The sequence below is a fragment of the Eutrigla gurnardus genome, assembly GCF_963514095.1.
Source record: "Eutrigla gurnardus genome assembly, chromosome: 20".
Taxonomy (NCBI): domain Eukaryota; kingdom Metazoa; phylum Chordata; class Actinopteri; order Perciformes; family Triglidae; genus Eutrigla; species Eutrigla gurnardus.
Genome location: NC_139931.1, coordinates 14,208,460 through 14,225,342, shown reverse-complemented (window position 1 = coordinate 14,225,342; position 16,883 = coordinate 14,208,460). Strand labels below are relative to the sequence as shown.

The following is a 16,883-nucleotide window of genomic DNA, read 5'->3' as shown; positions in this document are numbered from 1 at the left end:
CCATGTTTAGACTAAACAGGGCTTATTTATTTAGATATATGCAATTGATCATACGGGCTTAAAGAGCCACATCCGTGGTCTTGACTTGCGTAAATCATTAGGTTTGATGTCTGCACCAAATTACAATTTTGCAGAAAGCTGCTGGCATCAGTGTCTCACCCTTAACCCCCCTGTACGGGACTCCTCCAATCCAATGTGTATTCTGGTGTCCGTGCACTACTTCCCGTTGGCCTGCTGTCAATCTCACACAGACGTACTACTTCTAAACAGCAGACCATCTCCAAATTCAGCATCGAGGTGGGATGCCTGTGTTTCTGCGGGTGTCGGAGCAGCTCCCCACCCCCCGCCAGCTTCAAACAAGGGCATGGGGGCTTGTTGACTGTGACAAACACACACAGGGGTCAACCACCATGACAGTGTGGGAGGGTCTCTGAGAGACCAGAGGCTGTGACTAAAGACACGAGATGGTTCATAGCTCACTGGTTGACCTTAAAGGACGCTATGGCTTGTTGGGTCTCAACAACGCTGTTACCTAACCAGCAAACAACCACTGGAACAATATGAAGACCCATCAAGACCAGAACTTTACAAACAATATAACAAAGACCAACCTGATTATGAACCATGACCCAACCAATCAGAGCCGGTTACATCATATGAACCGTGTTGGGATTTGTTGGTGGAGCATACTGGTGCATTGTACGTCACGGGGACTTTAGTCACAGTCCCCGTTTGTGTGTCCCCAAAGTTTTAAAGTTTGGTAAGCTATGATAAGGGTTTAGGTGAAGTGTGAGGTGGTTAAGGTCAGGGTAAGTCTCTAGAGAATGGCTGAATGCAATGTCCTCCTAAGTGATGGAAACAGGTTTGTGTGTGTGAGAAATCAGGCACTGAAACGTGGTTGGCCTCTGGGAATGTGCATCCATGCAGAACGGGAGCAGCTTCAACGTTACTTAACTAAAAAACAGTTTAGCTTCTATTCTTCTGTTCTCTTCTCTCATTGATCGGAGGGCGAGGGACAGAGGCTATTTAAAAAAAATGTCTGTTTAAAGTCTTCTAAAGGCTTCTTCTCCATCAGCAGAGAGCCTAGACCTTAAAGAGTTGGTGTTACAGAGAGTTCAAACGCTTATTCATCTATGATGTCAAAATTATGCTTTGGTTCATGAGGACATTATTTCAGTCTTTTAAAGGAGAAAAAAAAACATGTATGTAAACGACGACGACACTATGGTGCCCTGACAAACTGCCTTGGAAGACACAACTGTCTGTGTTGTGGTGTGACCTGGATTCCCTGATGTACAGTAGTTAGGAAACAGGCGGCCTTTGAACAGGAGGTTACACAAGCATCCGTGTGGCGCCACGCACTCCCTACACCTTCCAGCACTTTTATTTTCCTGTTTTTGCGTAGGACAAAGACAGGGACATGCTGTACACAGATGGCCACTCAACTACCCTGTTATCAAGCACACAGACAATCTGGTCGTTCCATCGACACACCGCTGCCCTTTCGTTTCTCTTTTTCTCTCACTGATGCATTTCAATATAAATCCTTCACTCGCCTGCTCGCTCACTCACTGCACCCTCTCCTTCCAGGGAACAATAGCGGAAAGACTGAGACTGTGAGGAATGTGAGTGTTTTTTTGGAGCTGAGCATCTGAAAAAGCCAGGAATGCTGGGAAAACACATCAAATCACCTTCCCCTTGCCTTCCACGACAATGGCCAAGGCCAAATAGAGGCATGGGTTAGCGTCTTTTTCGGGCATCATGACTCAGTGGCTATGTGTCAAACTGATCCTCAGCCTCATCGGACAGGAAGTCGTACCTAGCGATGGGATGAAAACACAGGAAGTTGATATCAGCATGCCTGGAATTCCAGCATTGTGTTTTCTCTGCGGAGACAATATGTTCATGATATCAATGTAATACAGTAATACTGCACTACAACCTCATGCTTGCTCCATAGACAGAGTCTGAGTATTCTGCATTGGCCAGACAGATGTGCAGATAAACAGACTAATACATTATATTACAGTGTGTGTGTGTGTGTGTGTGTGTGTGTGTGTGTGTGTGTGTGTGTGTGATGGTCTATACACAGCTCTGCAAAGCTTCTGATCTGGAAGTCAGCTGCCATTGTGGCAGATATTCACAAATACACACACTGGAGTGTGGACTAAAAAAAATAAAATAAAAAACTGATTGGTGATTATGTCTGTCATGACTTTGTAAGTTGTGCAGTTATACATCTCTCTCATGTGTGTACTGCCTTTTCCATTTGCAGTAATCGCTGCTCCGCTTCTCTACCATAAGGAAACATCGCAACACAACGGAAACTATAATGTTAATGTTTGATATTAAGCAATTCTTAATTCAAATGAAGCTATTATTCTTGTTAAATACAGGTGACTCATGACTAAGTGGAAAATATGATGCAGACGTCAAATTGTTCTTTTGAAGGTTTACAGAATGGACGGACAGGGACAAAAAACAAAACAGGAGACGCTTCCGAGACAAAAAAGACAGCATGCTCAGCTGGTGGTAATCACCCAATGTGGTGGCAGATGAGGAGAGATTTTATGAGACTAGAAACATTACACCCCAGTCACGTTGTAACTGTCCCTCATTCTTTGGTACTTGCTGTAATTTCCCTTTTCCCAATTCATTTGAGCTGAATGTCACCGGTCCTCTGAGCTGATTGGAGGTCATTCAGATCACCTGTTGTGTAGGTGTGGTGGACTGACTCCTAATTAAGAATTGAGAGCAGCTGGATGTGTTTCCCCTCTTGGCCAATCAGGGCGAGACGACATCCTTTCTTTAGGGTTTAAGAGAGGTGACTAATTACACACCTGGGCATTCTGGTCCTTCCTCAACTTACTTATGTATTTCAGCAGATTCAGACAGATATTCTGGTCTTTTTAAGACTTCTTTGCTTTCTTTGTGTTTCTGATTGAGGGGGATTTTGAGCATTCTGAATAGCTGGACGGAACATGAAACCTTCCCAGTCGGTTACCTCCATCAAAGCAGATCTTAGCTCTTCATGCAAGAGTTTGTACTTGCCTAACTTACCAGGCTTTATTCTGTTATTTTTGTTGGATTATTTTCCTTTTATACACATTTCCTTATCAAAGAGACATTTGTTTATTATAGGAGATGCATTTTGTTATAATAGAAGAGGCGTGGACATTTTGCTTCCTTCAAAGGGGAGAATGACAAAGTCTGACAACCACTGAATGCAATCCAACTCATTTCCCCATACAACCAAATTGAAACATGTGGTTACAAAACCAAACACAATGTGCTACAAACTTCTTGGTGATGTTTAGGCGACATAAGATACTGGTTCCCTGATGCAGACTAATCGATCATCACCATCTAATTACTGACATCAAAATAAGCCTATAGTATACATAACATACCCGAATAAAATGACAAGTCATGTACATTTTTATTTTCTCGTGAGTGTGGAGGCCTCAGCGCTGCTGCCAAACGACATCAGTGTGTCGATCAAATATACTGCATATAAACATTCAGCAACACGTAGGCGCCAACATTGACAACAAGGTCCTAACTCACACACCTTTGTGCAAACATGCATACATGACCACTGCTGGGCCATCAACAATCCTTCACTCTTTTCCCATGAAACACACTTGACATAATTCTGCTTCTTACCTGAGCTGAGAGAGAGAGGGAATTTAAGGAAGCAATAATAAAAAACATTTCAACACAGCTCTTAAGAATCTTCGATTAGACCTCCTGAGACTGACACGTAACATGCTTGAGAAATGGACAAGGAAGGAAGGAAGTGCATATGAAACTGAGAAGCTTGCTAAAACTATCTGACTTTCACAAAGGTAGCCTTTAAGCAGGCCTGTTGTATTATATTAGACTGCAAGTTGCTCCTGTTATTTCAATCCAAAAAGTCCATCCCTTAGATTCACTTGCATTGCACACAAAGGCTCAGCTCACTACTGCCCTCCACTGGTCAGACATCCAACCCGGTGCAGATAGACCAAGCAAAATGCTTCCTTTCTAATGTGTAAAAATCCAGATTAATACACATGATTGCATTTTTTTCAAAGCTTAGAATAAAGTTGAAAACGCATTGATTAAACACAAGAAATCAATGATTGATTGTAACATCTGCTGAGAAAGCCTTACAGGTCCTCCTTCGGGTCACTTTGCTGCTCTCATGAAAGCTGCAGGGAGGTGGCAGTAGCCCGAGGCCTGTGTGCTGCCCTCTTGAGGAAAGGGAGTGAATAGTCCTGAGGTCTGGGCCGGAGGTTGGGGGCTGCTGGTGCGCTCGCTGAGGCCTGGCTGCTCGTCCATCTTATCTGGACTGTGTTGGTCCTGCTCAGCCCTGTTTGTGTTGGCGGCGCAGTGAGATACGAGATCCTGTACGGACCTGGAGACGCTGCGGCCCGGCAGACAGACATAGTTGTCCCCGTAAAGGGTGAACATCATTGGGGACGCAAGTGCAGAGTCGTCTGATGGGGTTTCTTCTTCGTTCTCTTCACACTTGGCATCCACTGACTTGTGGCTCGACTCTGATGACTGTCAGATAGAAAGAATGCAGTTCAGTTGGACATTGAATGGTTAACTCATTGATAATATTTCAACATTAGCTTTTTTATTTAGTTTTTTCCCCCCCTATTACTCAGGTCATTACACAGCACTTTATTTTGATAAATTAACTAAAGGAAAAGTTAGATGGATTTAAGAGGTTGTTAGCTTAGCTTAGCATAATGACTGGAAACCGCTTGGCTCTGTCAAAATGTAACAGCCCATCCAACCATTATCTCTAACCGTTCAGTATTCTGTATTTCCCAAAAGGTCAAACTATTCCTTATGAGAATGATGGAGCACATTATGCATATTTGACAGTATTTCAGCAGCTCCATCTCAAGTTAAATGCCAAGTTGATTTATGAGATTTGATTTACAACGGGTGCTTGAGAGGTTTTCAGCACCTGGATACCTGACAAATGACACTGGTTGAGCGTAACTGACCTGACAGAAGATGTACGGCCCACTGAAGCTCATGGAGGATGTGTCAGAGCTGTTAACCTCCTCAGCAGGGAGGTTATCACCCTCCCAGCAGCTCTCGTCCTGCTCCAGACACTTTTTCCCGGTGCCCTTGGTTGGCCACAGCAACGTGTCTGAGGAGCTGCAAAGAGAGAGACCCGTCAGTAATTTATCCTCTCATGCCCTTCCTGAATAATTACGGTGGTATTCCACACATTCTCCATATTTTCTTCCATGGCAGCAGAATGAGTTGTTATGATCTGTCTGGTGGATGTCCAGTGTGAAACGCATTACCATGTGGACACGCTGTCCAGACGCAGCACTTTGCAGACGGTCACGCTCTCATTCTGGATGCTGGCAGACTGGATCACAAACAAATTGGGCATCATGAATTACACATTACAAAATACTATCAGACAAACGCATGTGCAGAATGATTTTGTGACACACCAGAAAGGGAAATAATTCAAACAAACCATAGATTTATCGACTTTCACCTTGATCTCGCACAGGATTTTGCTTTTGCCCGGAGAAGGAACTGAATCCACCCACAGAACTGCCCTCCTGTTTGTTCAAAACATATCGTTAAAGTCATCCTTTCATTTCATATTTGGCATGACACGTCCCCTTTAAATACACTTTGATGTGTGTGTACTCCACTGCAGGCTGCACTTTATTCAAGAGGAAGTGTTCAGGTAATCTCCAGTTCAAAGAGAAAGGATGAAGCACAGAATTGCATACATAAGTACCTTTGACAAGCTGGAATGGTGCAGAAGACTGTGAGGAAGACTGCTGCTACGAACACACTGATGGTCAAGTAGATCAGGGTGAGTGGGGACCAGGTGGCTGTCGGGGGCCAGACAACAGGATTAATGATCCTACTGACCATGATCATTATTTAGATTCTGTTGTTTACCTTTGAATGAACTGAACAGAAATAATGGAACATAATTCCAACAGGAATAGGTGAACTATGCTTCATGATGGTGCAAATGTGGAATGTTTGTGTGCATGCTGCTACTGTTCAGTATACCCTCATGCGACGTCCAGTCTACAGGCTCTGTCCATTCAGAGGGGATTCCCTGGTAGAAGCCAGGGACAACCAAGGACCTGACCTTGACCTGGTAGCGCTGCGACGGGGCCAGAGAGGCTCCCAGGATGTTCAGGGACATGGAGCCCTCTGAAACGTTCAGCAGGACAGAAGATCCCTGAAGAAAGATTACATAAAGAATCCTTTAAATGGGTTTAGGGGTTTCTGTGAAGGGATTGCTATAGGGGCGTACAGTAGGACAGGCATATAACACTCATGTAAATAAAAGCTCACCTGATCGTGTGTGCTGTAATAGTACACCTGATAGTACAGTCTGAGGTTTGAAGCTGTGCTTGGAGCGCTCCATTCAACCTTCCAGCTGCTGTCTCGCTGCTTCACCGCTACCTGCTGCGGCTTGTTAGGACGAACTGTGCAACAAGAATGATTGTTGACTTAAAAAATGTTTTTTTTTCTTCATATTTTTCTACTGCTGTAACATCTTATCTAATATTATCTAGGAAATGTGTGTGTGAAAACTTTAAATTAATAAAAATGTTTCTTAAAGATATAATATGTAACAACTTCTTTGTTGAAAACAATGTATTGTATTTAATGTTCCAATCAATCTGATTGTATGTTATTGTGTGGTAATAAGCAGAGGTGGATGCAGTACTGCCATTCGAACACTAGGTGGGGTCAATCAATCACATGACAGTTGCTCTGCTCTGCGCTGTGTATCTGCACAGCTCCCTGCAGTTTCATGGGCCCATTGTGTGTGTCACATTTGGCAGGACATGTAATCTCCTCTCCCTACTCTGCTCATTGTCTCTTAAAACGTGGAGATCTTCTGTCCACTCACTGTGTTGGTAGGCATCGAAACTCTTGGCATTGCGTGCTGGGAGCAGCTCCAAGAGCAGATGTGCAGGGTCTGCGACAGGCAGTGAGCAGCTGTATGTCAGCACCGGCCTGATGGGGTCAGAGCTGACCGTCGGGTTCACGCAGCACCTCTCAGACCTGAAGGCCGGGGTTAAAGTGAGAGGGATGAATGGATGATAGCTGGATGCATTCTTTCAGAACCAGCCCGGTGGTCAACTTACGCCGCAGTCTGGTGGCGTCGACACGCCAGCTGGTAGGTGATGAAGTGATCCACCTCCCTGCTCACCTCCCAGCTGCACGTCACCTCCTGCTCTCCATGCAGCACGCAATGCAAACTGGGAAACTGCCCAGTGCCTAAAGCCAGAGAGAGAGAGAGAGAGCTAATAACAACAGCTGCAACACTTTCCCCATGACAAATGGACGGAGGGAGAAGATTAGAAATGTGAGGAAGGGAGATAAGGAGCAGTGGAAAAGACCCGTCTGGAGTACATTTAATATCTGAGTCCAATGGTTTTACACATAAATGTCAGAGCTGAAGCTCATTTGTACTGAACACGATTCACAGTTGTATTAATGGGTTGCATTTAGCTTTTAAGTGCATTCTTTGACTCGCCTGCTTCAGAGTGCCAGGTCACCACAGGACTCCAGAGGCTCCACTGACCCACGCTGGCCCGGGCCCTCGCCCTGGCTTCATACCGGCGACCCGGGAGCAGCAGTCGCTTCTCTAGTTTCACACTGGTGTTTGTGACGTCCGCAGACTGCAGAGGATGAGAAGACGTGTGTGAGAGAGTTCCAGAAACGCCTGTGCTTTTATTTGGCAATGTTTCATTTTCTTTTTAATGCTCTGCTGAGATAAAAACTTGTGAACATGATTAATCATCTTCTTCTTCTTCTTCTTTTTCTTCTTCTTCTTCTTCTTCTTCTTCTTCTTGTTATTATTAGCATTAGTATAAGTATTATTATGAATGTAACACAAAAGCAATTGAAACCATTACAGCTTTAGCATTAAATATTTATGTTTTCTTCTTTTCTTTTCTTATGTGTTCCCTTGTGTACATACAGTATTCCTCATTATATAAGTTGCATTCAGAAAGAGAAATAAAGGGCTAGTTCTTCCTTAATAACACTGTTGAAAACAAAATATGTCTTTATCATATGAAATAAAGCTGCAAAAAATAATTAAAAAAAAAAGATGCCGTGAGTTCTGGTTTACAGAATATTTATTTTAAGGCCACTGAATTAGCCTATTTGGAACAATCGTTGCCTTTTCTGCTTCGTCACATACTGACGCTGACTATCAGAGCTGCTTGAATGTGCACGTTTCCATCAATGCTACTCTTGTTTGAGGGAAAAGTTCAATTTTTGTTTTCATTTCTGACTTTTCATGACCTTTTGACACCCACGACACGATTTGACATACAACATTAGTTACTACAGTAATGAGTGTTGTGGTTGAAAGGCTGTATGCGTGATGCTAACCGTCCAGGTGTCCTGTCTGTCTGTCCTGTAGCTCAGCTGATAGCTGATGTGTTTGTTCAGGGAGGAGGAGGAGGGGTAGGGGCTGGACCAACTGACCCATCTGCCTCCATCAGCGGCTCCACGTGTGGACAGGTTCGCCGGTGGGCGGGCTCTCACTGTACAACACAAAAACACACACAGCCAATCAAATGTCAGTATTTCCTAATAACATGTACTAATTAGCACAAAGTGACTGTTGACGGATGAACTCACAGTGCTGAGACAGGTCCAGAGGCCCCGACGAGCAGAGGGTCGGCGCCTTCTGGTTCTTGAGGAAGAAGAGCGTGTGTTTGATGCCGATGGCAAATACACGGGTTTCATATCTACACTGGACAGTCCTGTGCTCGCTTGCGTCTTGATCTTCATCACCGTATGGCACACACTGCTGCCTGCAAGGACAGGGACACAAAGCTGTGGGACGGGAAGGACACATTCCTCGTAATCCTGTACTCTATGTCTGCACCAGCAGCCCTGTGTCCCCCCAGCTCTTGTCCTCACCTGATATTGTTTTCAGTTTTGAACCAAAGGGTTGCGTTCCCGTGCTCCCTCCACTTGCAGTGGACGTGGGACTCGTAGTTGTTGTGGCACTGTAAGGATTTCAGCAGTGGAGACACTGGAGTAGGGAGGGAGACGCCTTGTTTTCAGATGATTGGTCTGTGCTAAAACACACTTGAATGCTATTGTATTGTACTGAAATGAGTGTTAAAACAGGACTGAGGGTCTTAACTTAGAGTGCCACGAAAACGAAAGAATTTGCCCCCTTCCTGATTTTTTTGCATTTGCCTCGCTTAAATTTTCCAGATCATCAAACTCATTTTAATATAAAACAAAGACAATGTGAGTGAACACAAAATCCAGCAGAATTCATGGTTCCATCAAGGTCCGGGTCGTGAAGCAGCAAAACAGCCCCAGACCATCACAATAAAAGCACCAATAACAGTCACACTGTTGGTACGATGTTCTTATTGTGGAATGGTGGATTTCCACCAGCTGTAACGGGACCCATGTCTTCCAAAAAGTTGGACAGAGTGTCCTTCCTATTGTGGAATCAAGAACGCTGAGCTTAACTGAGGCAAGTGAGGCCTTTAGATGTTATTCTGGGCTCTTTTGGGACCTCCTGGATGAGACGTTGATGTGGTCTTGGTTGAGTTTTGGTGGCAAGTCGGTCCTTGGAAGGTTCACCAATGTTCCATTTTCTCTCCATTAACAAATGGATATAATAATGGCTCTCACTGTGGAGCCTCGGGAATGTCTTTCAACCCTTTCCAGACTGATAAATGGTAATGATTGTTTTCCTCGTTTGTACTTTTGATCGCAGCATCACATGCTGCTTTTTGAGACCTTTTAGCTCCACATTGCCAGACAGGTTTTATTTGGGTGATGTTCGGATTGAACAGGTCTTGTGAAATTGAACACAATTATCAATTACATTTTAAAATTCTTTTGGTGATTGAGTAACCAAAGGGGCAGTTATGTTTTCACACAGGGCCCATTTGGGTTGTCATTTAAAAACTACATTTTTCTAGTTTACTCTGGTTGTCTTTGTCTGATTTAAAAATTTGTTTGATGATCTGAAACATTTAAATCTGACAAATATGCAAAAAACAAAGAAATCAGGAAGGAGGCAAATACTTTTTCACGGCTCTGCAAGTAGACATACAGCAATGTAAAAATATTCAATCACAAGTAAAAGTCCAAAGTTCAAATTCGTACTCCTGTAAAAGTATTGTCGGTTTACGGCTATTATGGTTTTAATGCAGCAATTTTTGGTGCAGTCAACTACTTCGGTTTTGGGTAATTTAATCTTCAAAAAAACATTTACAAAGAGATTTATGTCCTAAAAGCTTGCTTGAACATTTTCTAGAAAAGAACATCAGTATCTTGAAATAGAAAAGATTAAAACAAGGTGCTCCACTAGAATGATCAAAAGGTTGAATTGTAATGAAAACTGGTTGAATTATTCATACCACACATTTTTCATTTATCATAAGATAAGAAAACATTCTGCAACAAATACATTTTAGAGGCTTATAGTGTTATGATTATTTGTAAAAAAAAAGTTATATATATGTGTGCGTATATGACTTTCAACCAGTGATGGTAACCATCCCTCATATCTGATGATGAATCACAGTGAACAGTACAAAATCCCAAGATGTCCCAAGACGAGTTGTGATCCAGTTAAGAATCCGAAACGGTCGCCATGGCGCCCGGTGAAGAGACATACCGTGCTGTGAGCTGCTGCTCTCGTGGACGATGCAACAGTCTGGACCACAGGAGAGAGCCAGAGGAGGGAAGGCTGACCAGATCACAGCCCAGAAGAGAGGCGTCATCCCTGGAGACAGACGGGGATCTGGAAGTGGTTCTCTTGGAAACGGTACTTTGTGTGTTCACATCGTCCGCAAGTCTATTGATGTAATGAGATGTCGGTAAGACGGAGAGAAATGGTCCATTTACTAGAAATAGTGAAGAAATGAGTCATGACCACATTAACAGCACTCACTTCTGCTTTGAGAGTCTGCTTGTTGTGGGATGTCACCACACATCCGCCTGCCTCATATCTCTCTTTCTCACATGTGAAGGCCGCTGTTAGAACAAAAATGAACACACTATCATGAGAATATTCTCTCTGTTTTGCCCAAATGTCGTGGACTACTACATTTATTAGTATATGTATTAGAATTATTTAAGATTTTTTTCCGTTTCAAATCAAATGATTCACTAGTAGGATGCCAAGGGTGTCAAACCAGGATGTCAAAATTATTGCCATTCTTTAAAATGTCATTATCTGTATCCATAAGCACCCATTATTGGACACAACAATGTAGTGAGTGTAAATCCTGCATTTAAAATCCACAAAAGTATATTGAGATTCTTTACTGGCTTCTGATAATCATAATATAAAGATTGCACTGAGTTCAGAACTATGATCATTCAGGCATAACAAACTACTTCTGCCTTTCTGCAGTAGGTTTTTTTGGGGGGAAAGCCCCCTTCAGGAGATGTGGGAATTCAAAGTTGAGTTTGAAACCAAACAAGGTGGAACAGCAGGTCACACAGAGCACAACAGCAGGTCTGACACATGTAAAAAAACCACAAAAGCAAACAGAGGTACGTGGAAAATTGCATGTAGAAATCACGTCATTATTATTACAGGATTTCTGACTGACTTTGGCCGATGATACAATCAGATGTTACACGCTGCACGTCCTCCACCGTCACTCTGTTACGACATTGTCATCTGATTGTGAAAATCCTCCTTTATTCACAAAATAAATTTCACAAGAAAGTCATGTCTGAGTCACGGGATGTCGACACGTAGGATTTCATGTCGACACATTTCTGCAGAATTATCGTGCCTTCATCTCATTATGGCCAATCAGAGCTCTGGTGTAAACTCCCACCAAATCACTACACGATTATCTGGGCCAAAAGACTTCACAAACACTTTGATTGATCATAATGTTATTAGTCAAATTATAATTAGAATTATATTATAACATAATGCCAACATTCAAACAAAGTAGAAATCTGAGCGATCTGTCACAACCTTCTGTAGAATCCAGGAGATCCAAACTTTACACAACAAACACTTTGATTGATCATAATGTTATTAGTCAAATTATAATTATATTATAACATAATGCCAACATTCAAACAAAGTAGAAATCTGAGCAATCTGTCACAACCTTCTGTAGTATCCAGGAGATCCAAACTTTACACAACAAACACTTTCAAGGTGTCCTTCGTCCGTCTACGCCGCTGCTTCCGTCTCGTCAGACGGCTCCTCGACAACGCTGTGGGAGTTTCCTCTGCTTGTTGAGTTTCCCCTTTCAGACACTTGAAGTCATTTTCAATTCAAGCTATTGTTTTAATTCATAGATGTGCTAATTTCACAGCTCAAATGACTCTGGCGACGCAGCTGCTCTACCTGAAGGCAGATGCAATATGAGGGTTTGTGATTGGAACACAACAACCGCCACAATTCAACATAAAAGTTGAAAAAAAAAAAAAAAACAACAGAAGGTTGGAACAGTAAACACAATTCTGTTGGTCAACTGAGTTTTATCCTTTTTTCATTTCCTGTTTAAAAAAAAAACAAAAAACTATTTTCCCTTCTGGTGTCCCACAGGGTTTTGGTTTCATGATACTGAAGCGTTCCCATCCACATACAAGTCTCGGTGGTTAATCGACCGCCTGCTTTGAGATAACAGCAACTGCACGTTTCCTTAATGCAGCTGAACCCTCTCAGATATCACGTATCACACTCAGGTTGTTGTTACACATTCAAAGCCTTCACGTGATTGTGTTGAGCTACTGTCTAACCTGAACCGTGACTTTCCATTTTCCTTTGAACGCCCCACAGAACGGCGTGAATGTCTGCAGAGGCATCGGGTGCACCCACTTCTTTGAGTGGGCACAGTTTCACAACTCTGTGTGATTTCATTAGATTCCTGTAGATTAGATACACACAGATACATTAGATAAAATTAGATCACATCAGATACATGTAGGATATAGACAAAACAGAATAAAATATGTATTAATGATAAGATTATACAAACAGGACAAATTGTTAGCTTCTAAAATATTATTTATTGATACAAATTAAACTACTGAAACAGAATATAAAGTAGTTCAAATAAGCTTCACGTCGAGCAGCTATTTTATTACATATAATAATAAAAAATAATAATATAGCTCTTTTCTGCATGAAGAGTACTTTTGATCATTGCAGAGTGAGATTTTGAATACAGGAATTTTCATTGAAATTATTCATTTATACTATTCTATTGCTGAAATAATTCAAACAGATTGAGATTTGATATATTTATTTAATAATGTAAAACATCTTTATCACATGTTTTTGTTTCTTTATCCCATTGAAAGTGTATTCCTATATATAACATTTAATGAATTTATGTAACATCACAGCTGTTGAATGATGGCGTTGGAAGTATGATTTAGAATTAAATTATAATGGCTAATAAAACATGTTTTATGTAGACATTGTTATGCCATTATTGCTCAGTAAAGGTCTCTGCGGCGTCTCTGCTTCCTTCTTGTTTTACTGAGTCATTCTGGTTGGTCGCTTTCCAGTCCGCCACCCTTTATCACCCATTTACACCAGCAGAATTAAAAAATTTCAAGTGTTCTCTCTTTCCACCTGTTTTGGCCATTTTAATGCTGACTAAAGTTATTTTTTTATCTTTATAGATGACAAAATATAAGTTGTATGTAAACACACGTGACTGCAAATCAACTGCCATTTTAGAAATGGATGGACATTTTCTGTTGGTTAACAGTCTTCTACAAAGTTCACGTAGCTGCATTGCTTTCATGCTACTGTCACACTTGTCATTTCAAAGTGGCTTTAAAGTCCAGATGCCGTCTGACAGACGCAGCAGTTAACTTGTCTCGGATCTTGAGCGACGCTGCAGCGTCGATGCCTTTTGAGTCATGAGGGAGGAGGAATAAAAACAGCAATATGAATGTGACCAAGATGAAGAACGGCCATGTTGGATAAGCTGCATCAAATGTTTATGACCACAAATAAATCTTAAAGATTAATAAAGGGATGTTATCAGCTGGTAAATCCACTGTTTACTCTTTCTAATCAAGAAGCCAGTTAATTCTAACTGTCAACTTCATTATTCGCACTACTCCTTATTCGAGCTGACCCCCCCCCCCCCCCCGTACTCTCTGACTTCCTGCTAACAAACATTTTTGAGAAAAGTTGATGATGAGTGAAGATACAGCATGACCAATTCCTCATTTCAACAGACATTGACATTTGCAACACTTTACACATTGATTTGAACAGTTTGAAAGCTGGCAAGCTGCCAGAAGCATTCCTAAATAAATATTACTGCATCGAATTAAGCGCAAAAACATTATTAGATGCCACCTGCAATCGAATCATCAAATAATATTTCTGCAGATGTGCGCATTCCTTTTCCTTGCACTGCAAAGAGATATTCAACCAGGCAACCATACGGACGTGACAGCATTCACACCTTTTGGTTTGGCTCCAGAGAAGTTGAGAAGACGAGAATAGCTTCTTTCTCTAGAGATCTTTAAAAAAAAAAAAAGTCTTCATCCTCTGGTTCTCAGAAATGAAGAGGAACTCGCCAATTGTCTTGCTGATGTTTACATGTCAGCTGCTTGAGGTTTGTTTGTGTTGAGATACGACGTGTGGTCAGAACTGGGCTCGGTCACTTACGAGAACGTGGTATTTTGGTGCGGCCCAAAATTAACCCGTTAAGTGAGACGAATAGAGCCGGGAGTGTCACACAAAAGTATGTCAAAGGTCATGTTACACAATGGTCACCAAACTTTAAGATCCTTTTCTGCTTCCTGCTGCTCATCTTCGTAAGCATTCAACTTTCCCTCCAATCCGATAATGAGACTGAAACATCTGAACATTATCATAATGTCATTTTGAATATTCCAAGCAGTGTGTCCGTGTCATTTCAACCTCAACCGTGCCACCTAGTGATGACAACCAGCTGTTTCCTGCACCTCTGCTGTGGATGCTGGCTGAGATTAATGAGTGGAACACAAAGACGTGCTCGTAGCGGCTTACTCCAATCTTTGTTCAACAGTTTCGGGGTGCAAAAAGCTTTTTATTTCTACAGTCTGGACTGAATTGGACGAATTCATAGGAGAGCAAACAACATCCAGCGGAGCGCCAGAGGATTTGGCTGCCTCTGGGCGTTCAAATGAGTTTCTGTTTGAGTGACTGGATCTGTGTTGTGGAGAAGGGTTAACAGTCTGAATGAAATGTGTTTCTACAAGGCACCAGATACACACTCCACAACACAGAAAACACATTCTTACACTTGTTTATTCGACTACAGGAATACAATACATTGGATTATTAATGCTCCTACATACTTCACCTATATTTCTGGATATGCACACGTGCACTGATTAAAGTTGAAGGAACAATGTTAAAGTTGACGCTGTGAGACCCAACAGGAAACGTAAGTTTCCTTTTCATCATTACGCATCCTGTTCAGCCTTGTTGGCAAATGAACAGAGCATTAAAATGTCATAGATTTTTGTTTTGGTTATGATTTCATATGGTTTGTCACAGCTGTTTACTAAAGTACACCTGCGCCGAGGTAACAGTTCGTGCACTGCTTTTAAATTCCAGTCATACTCTGCTGCTGCGTCGCTCTGTGTGATCGCTACTGATTAGAGAAATGTGCCGTTTAAAATCCTGCCCTGTGAAGCTTTAACAGCCCACCGCATGAATTTATGGTCTCAATTATCCACGCTGGTTTCACAGAGACATCCATTCTTTTCGCAATCCATGCAACAGCTAAGTGAAAGTCATTTGCATGCAAGAGATTTTTACACAGGGATGATAGCATCATGTGCGAAAAGGCCTCTTTAGGGTGGAATTCCGCTTTCACCTCAGAGAGGAATCTTATTTACGGAGACACCCGACTCTTGTCGCATAAATAAGCAATGAAAATGGAAACCGCCGGCAGTTTCATATCCACACAGACAAGATAAGTCATATTAAAGGGCTGTCTCCTGCATCTGCAATCATTGTTTGAATATTTTACAGGTTCAAAATAATTCATCAATAAGAACAATACAAGTCTAATGAATCCCAATGCTAATGGCATTTATACACAGCATTGATCCGAATGATTGGACCCATCGGCTGCTGCTGAGTAATAGTGCTGCTTCCACCAGCGCCCTGCCGTCATCCTGCTGGTGTAAAATTAAATACTCTTTGAGGCTAATGAGAATGTAATGTAAATTAATGAGATCAATAGTGAGTGTTTCAGAGGGAGATGGGGGGGGACTGGAGCAGGAGAGAGAGTCAATTATTGAACTCTTTATTAAGATAGCCATACTCGCCCAATAAGAATACATTATAGTAATTATAAAGTAGTTGTAGTTTAATCTGAGCAGAGTGGTCTGGACCGATAAACAGCTGGAGGAGACACGGCTAGCTCTCTGCCTCCGGTCTCATTAATTTTGTTCATTCTCTTTCTATCACACACACACACACACACACACACACACACACACACACACACACACACACACACACACACACACACACACACACACACACACTCTTGATGTTATTACCTTCACACCACAGTTGACTTCCATTACTGCCTGTGTCCCCGAATCAGTTGACAACAAATGAAAGCAAGACTGGAAAGCACATTGAAATTAGTGCCGGTGTGAACGCCGCTGAAATGACGTGAGCGCTTCAAAGCATTCACTTCACCCCAAAATGATCGCTTGCTTATCAACCACTCACCCTGTGTTTCCTTGAATGCTCGAGGGGAACCTAGTTTCCCTCGCACTCCTTCATGGTGAATGAAAAGATAAAAACAGAGACAAGTCTTGATGAAATGTGGACGCCGTTTTAAAAAGTCTCTTTTATTCAGCCCTATGCTCCCTACTTC

The 16,883-nt window shown here is 42.1% G+C and overlaps 1 protein-coding gene across 4 annotated transcripts; it reads right to left on the bottom strand.

Moving 5' to 3' along the window:
• Positions 1-3,108: 3,108 nt before the first annotated feature.
• On the bottom strand, positions 3,109-12,808 carry csf2rb (colony stimulating factor 2 receptor subunit beta). 4 transcript variants are annotated; one of them, XM_084038121.1, is made up of 17 exons: positions 12,132-12,806; positions 11,613-11,701; positions 10,946-11,028; positions 10,670-10,849; positions 8,941-9,055; positions 8,656-8,831; positions 8,404-8,558; positions 7,538-7,682; positions 7,146-7,278; positions 6,908-7,062; positions 6,343-6,476; positions 6,052-6,226; positions 5,768-5,864; positions 5,495-5,582; positions 5,313-5,380; positions 5,004-5,160; positions 3,109-4,548 (listed from the first exon to the last, which is right to left on the bottom strand). In XM_084038121.1, exons 4-17 carry the CDS (start codon positions 10,773-10,775, stop codon positions 4,171-4,173), a joined length of 2,082 nt encoding a protein of 693 aa, XP_083894247.1. In that variant the 5' UTR covers positions 10,776-10,849; positions 10,946-11,028; positions 11,613-11,701; positions 12,132-12,806; the 3' UTR covers positions 3,109-4,170. The 4 variants fall into 4 exon arrangements, with proteins under 4 accessions (XP_083894247.1, XP_083894249.1, XP_083894246.1 ...); XM_084038123.1 differs by lacking the exon at positions 11,613-11,701 and having other exon boundaries at positions 5,516-5,582; positions 12,132-12,808; XM_084038120.1 differs by lacking the exon at positions 11,613-11,701.
• Between the last annotated feature and the right edge of the window lie 4,075 nt (positions 12,809-16,883).

Bases quoted from the DNA above. Each gene is read 5' to 3' on its own strand.
- csf2rb (XM_084038121.1), bottom strand. From the start codon at position 10,775: ATGACGCCTCTCTTCTGGGCTGTGATCTGGTCAGCCTTCCCTCCTCTG. The intron at 7,279-7,537 runs GCGAGTCAAAGA...CTCTGGCTTTAG, and splicing joins GACCTGGCACTCTGAAGCAG to GCACTGGGCAGTTTCCCAGT. The intron at 5,583-5,767 runs GTACTTATGTAT...TTGAACAAACAG, and splicing joins ACCATTCCAGCTTGTCAAAG to GAGGGCAGTTCTGTGGGTGG.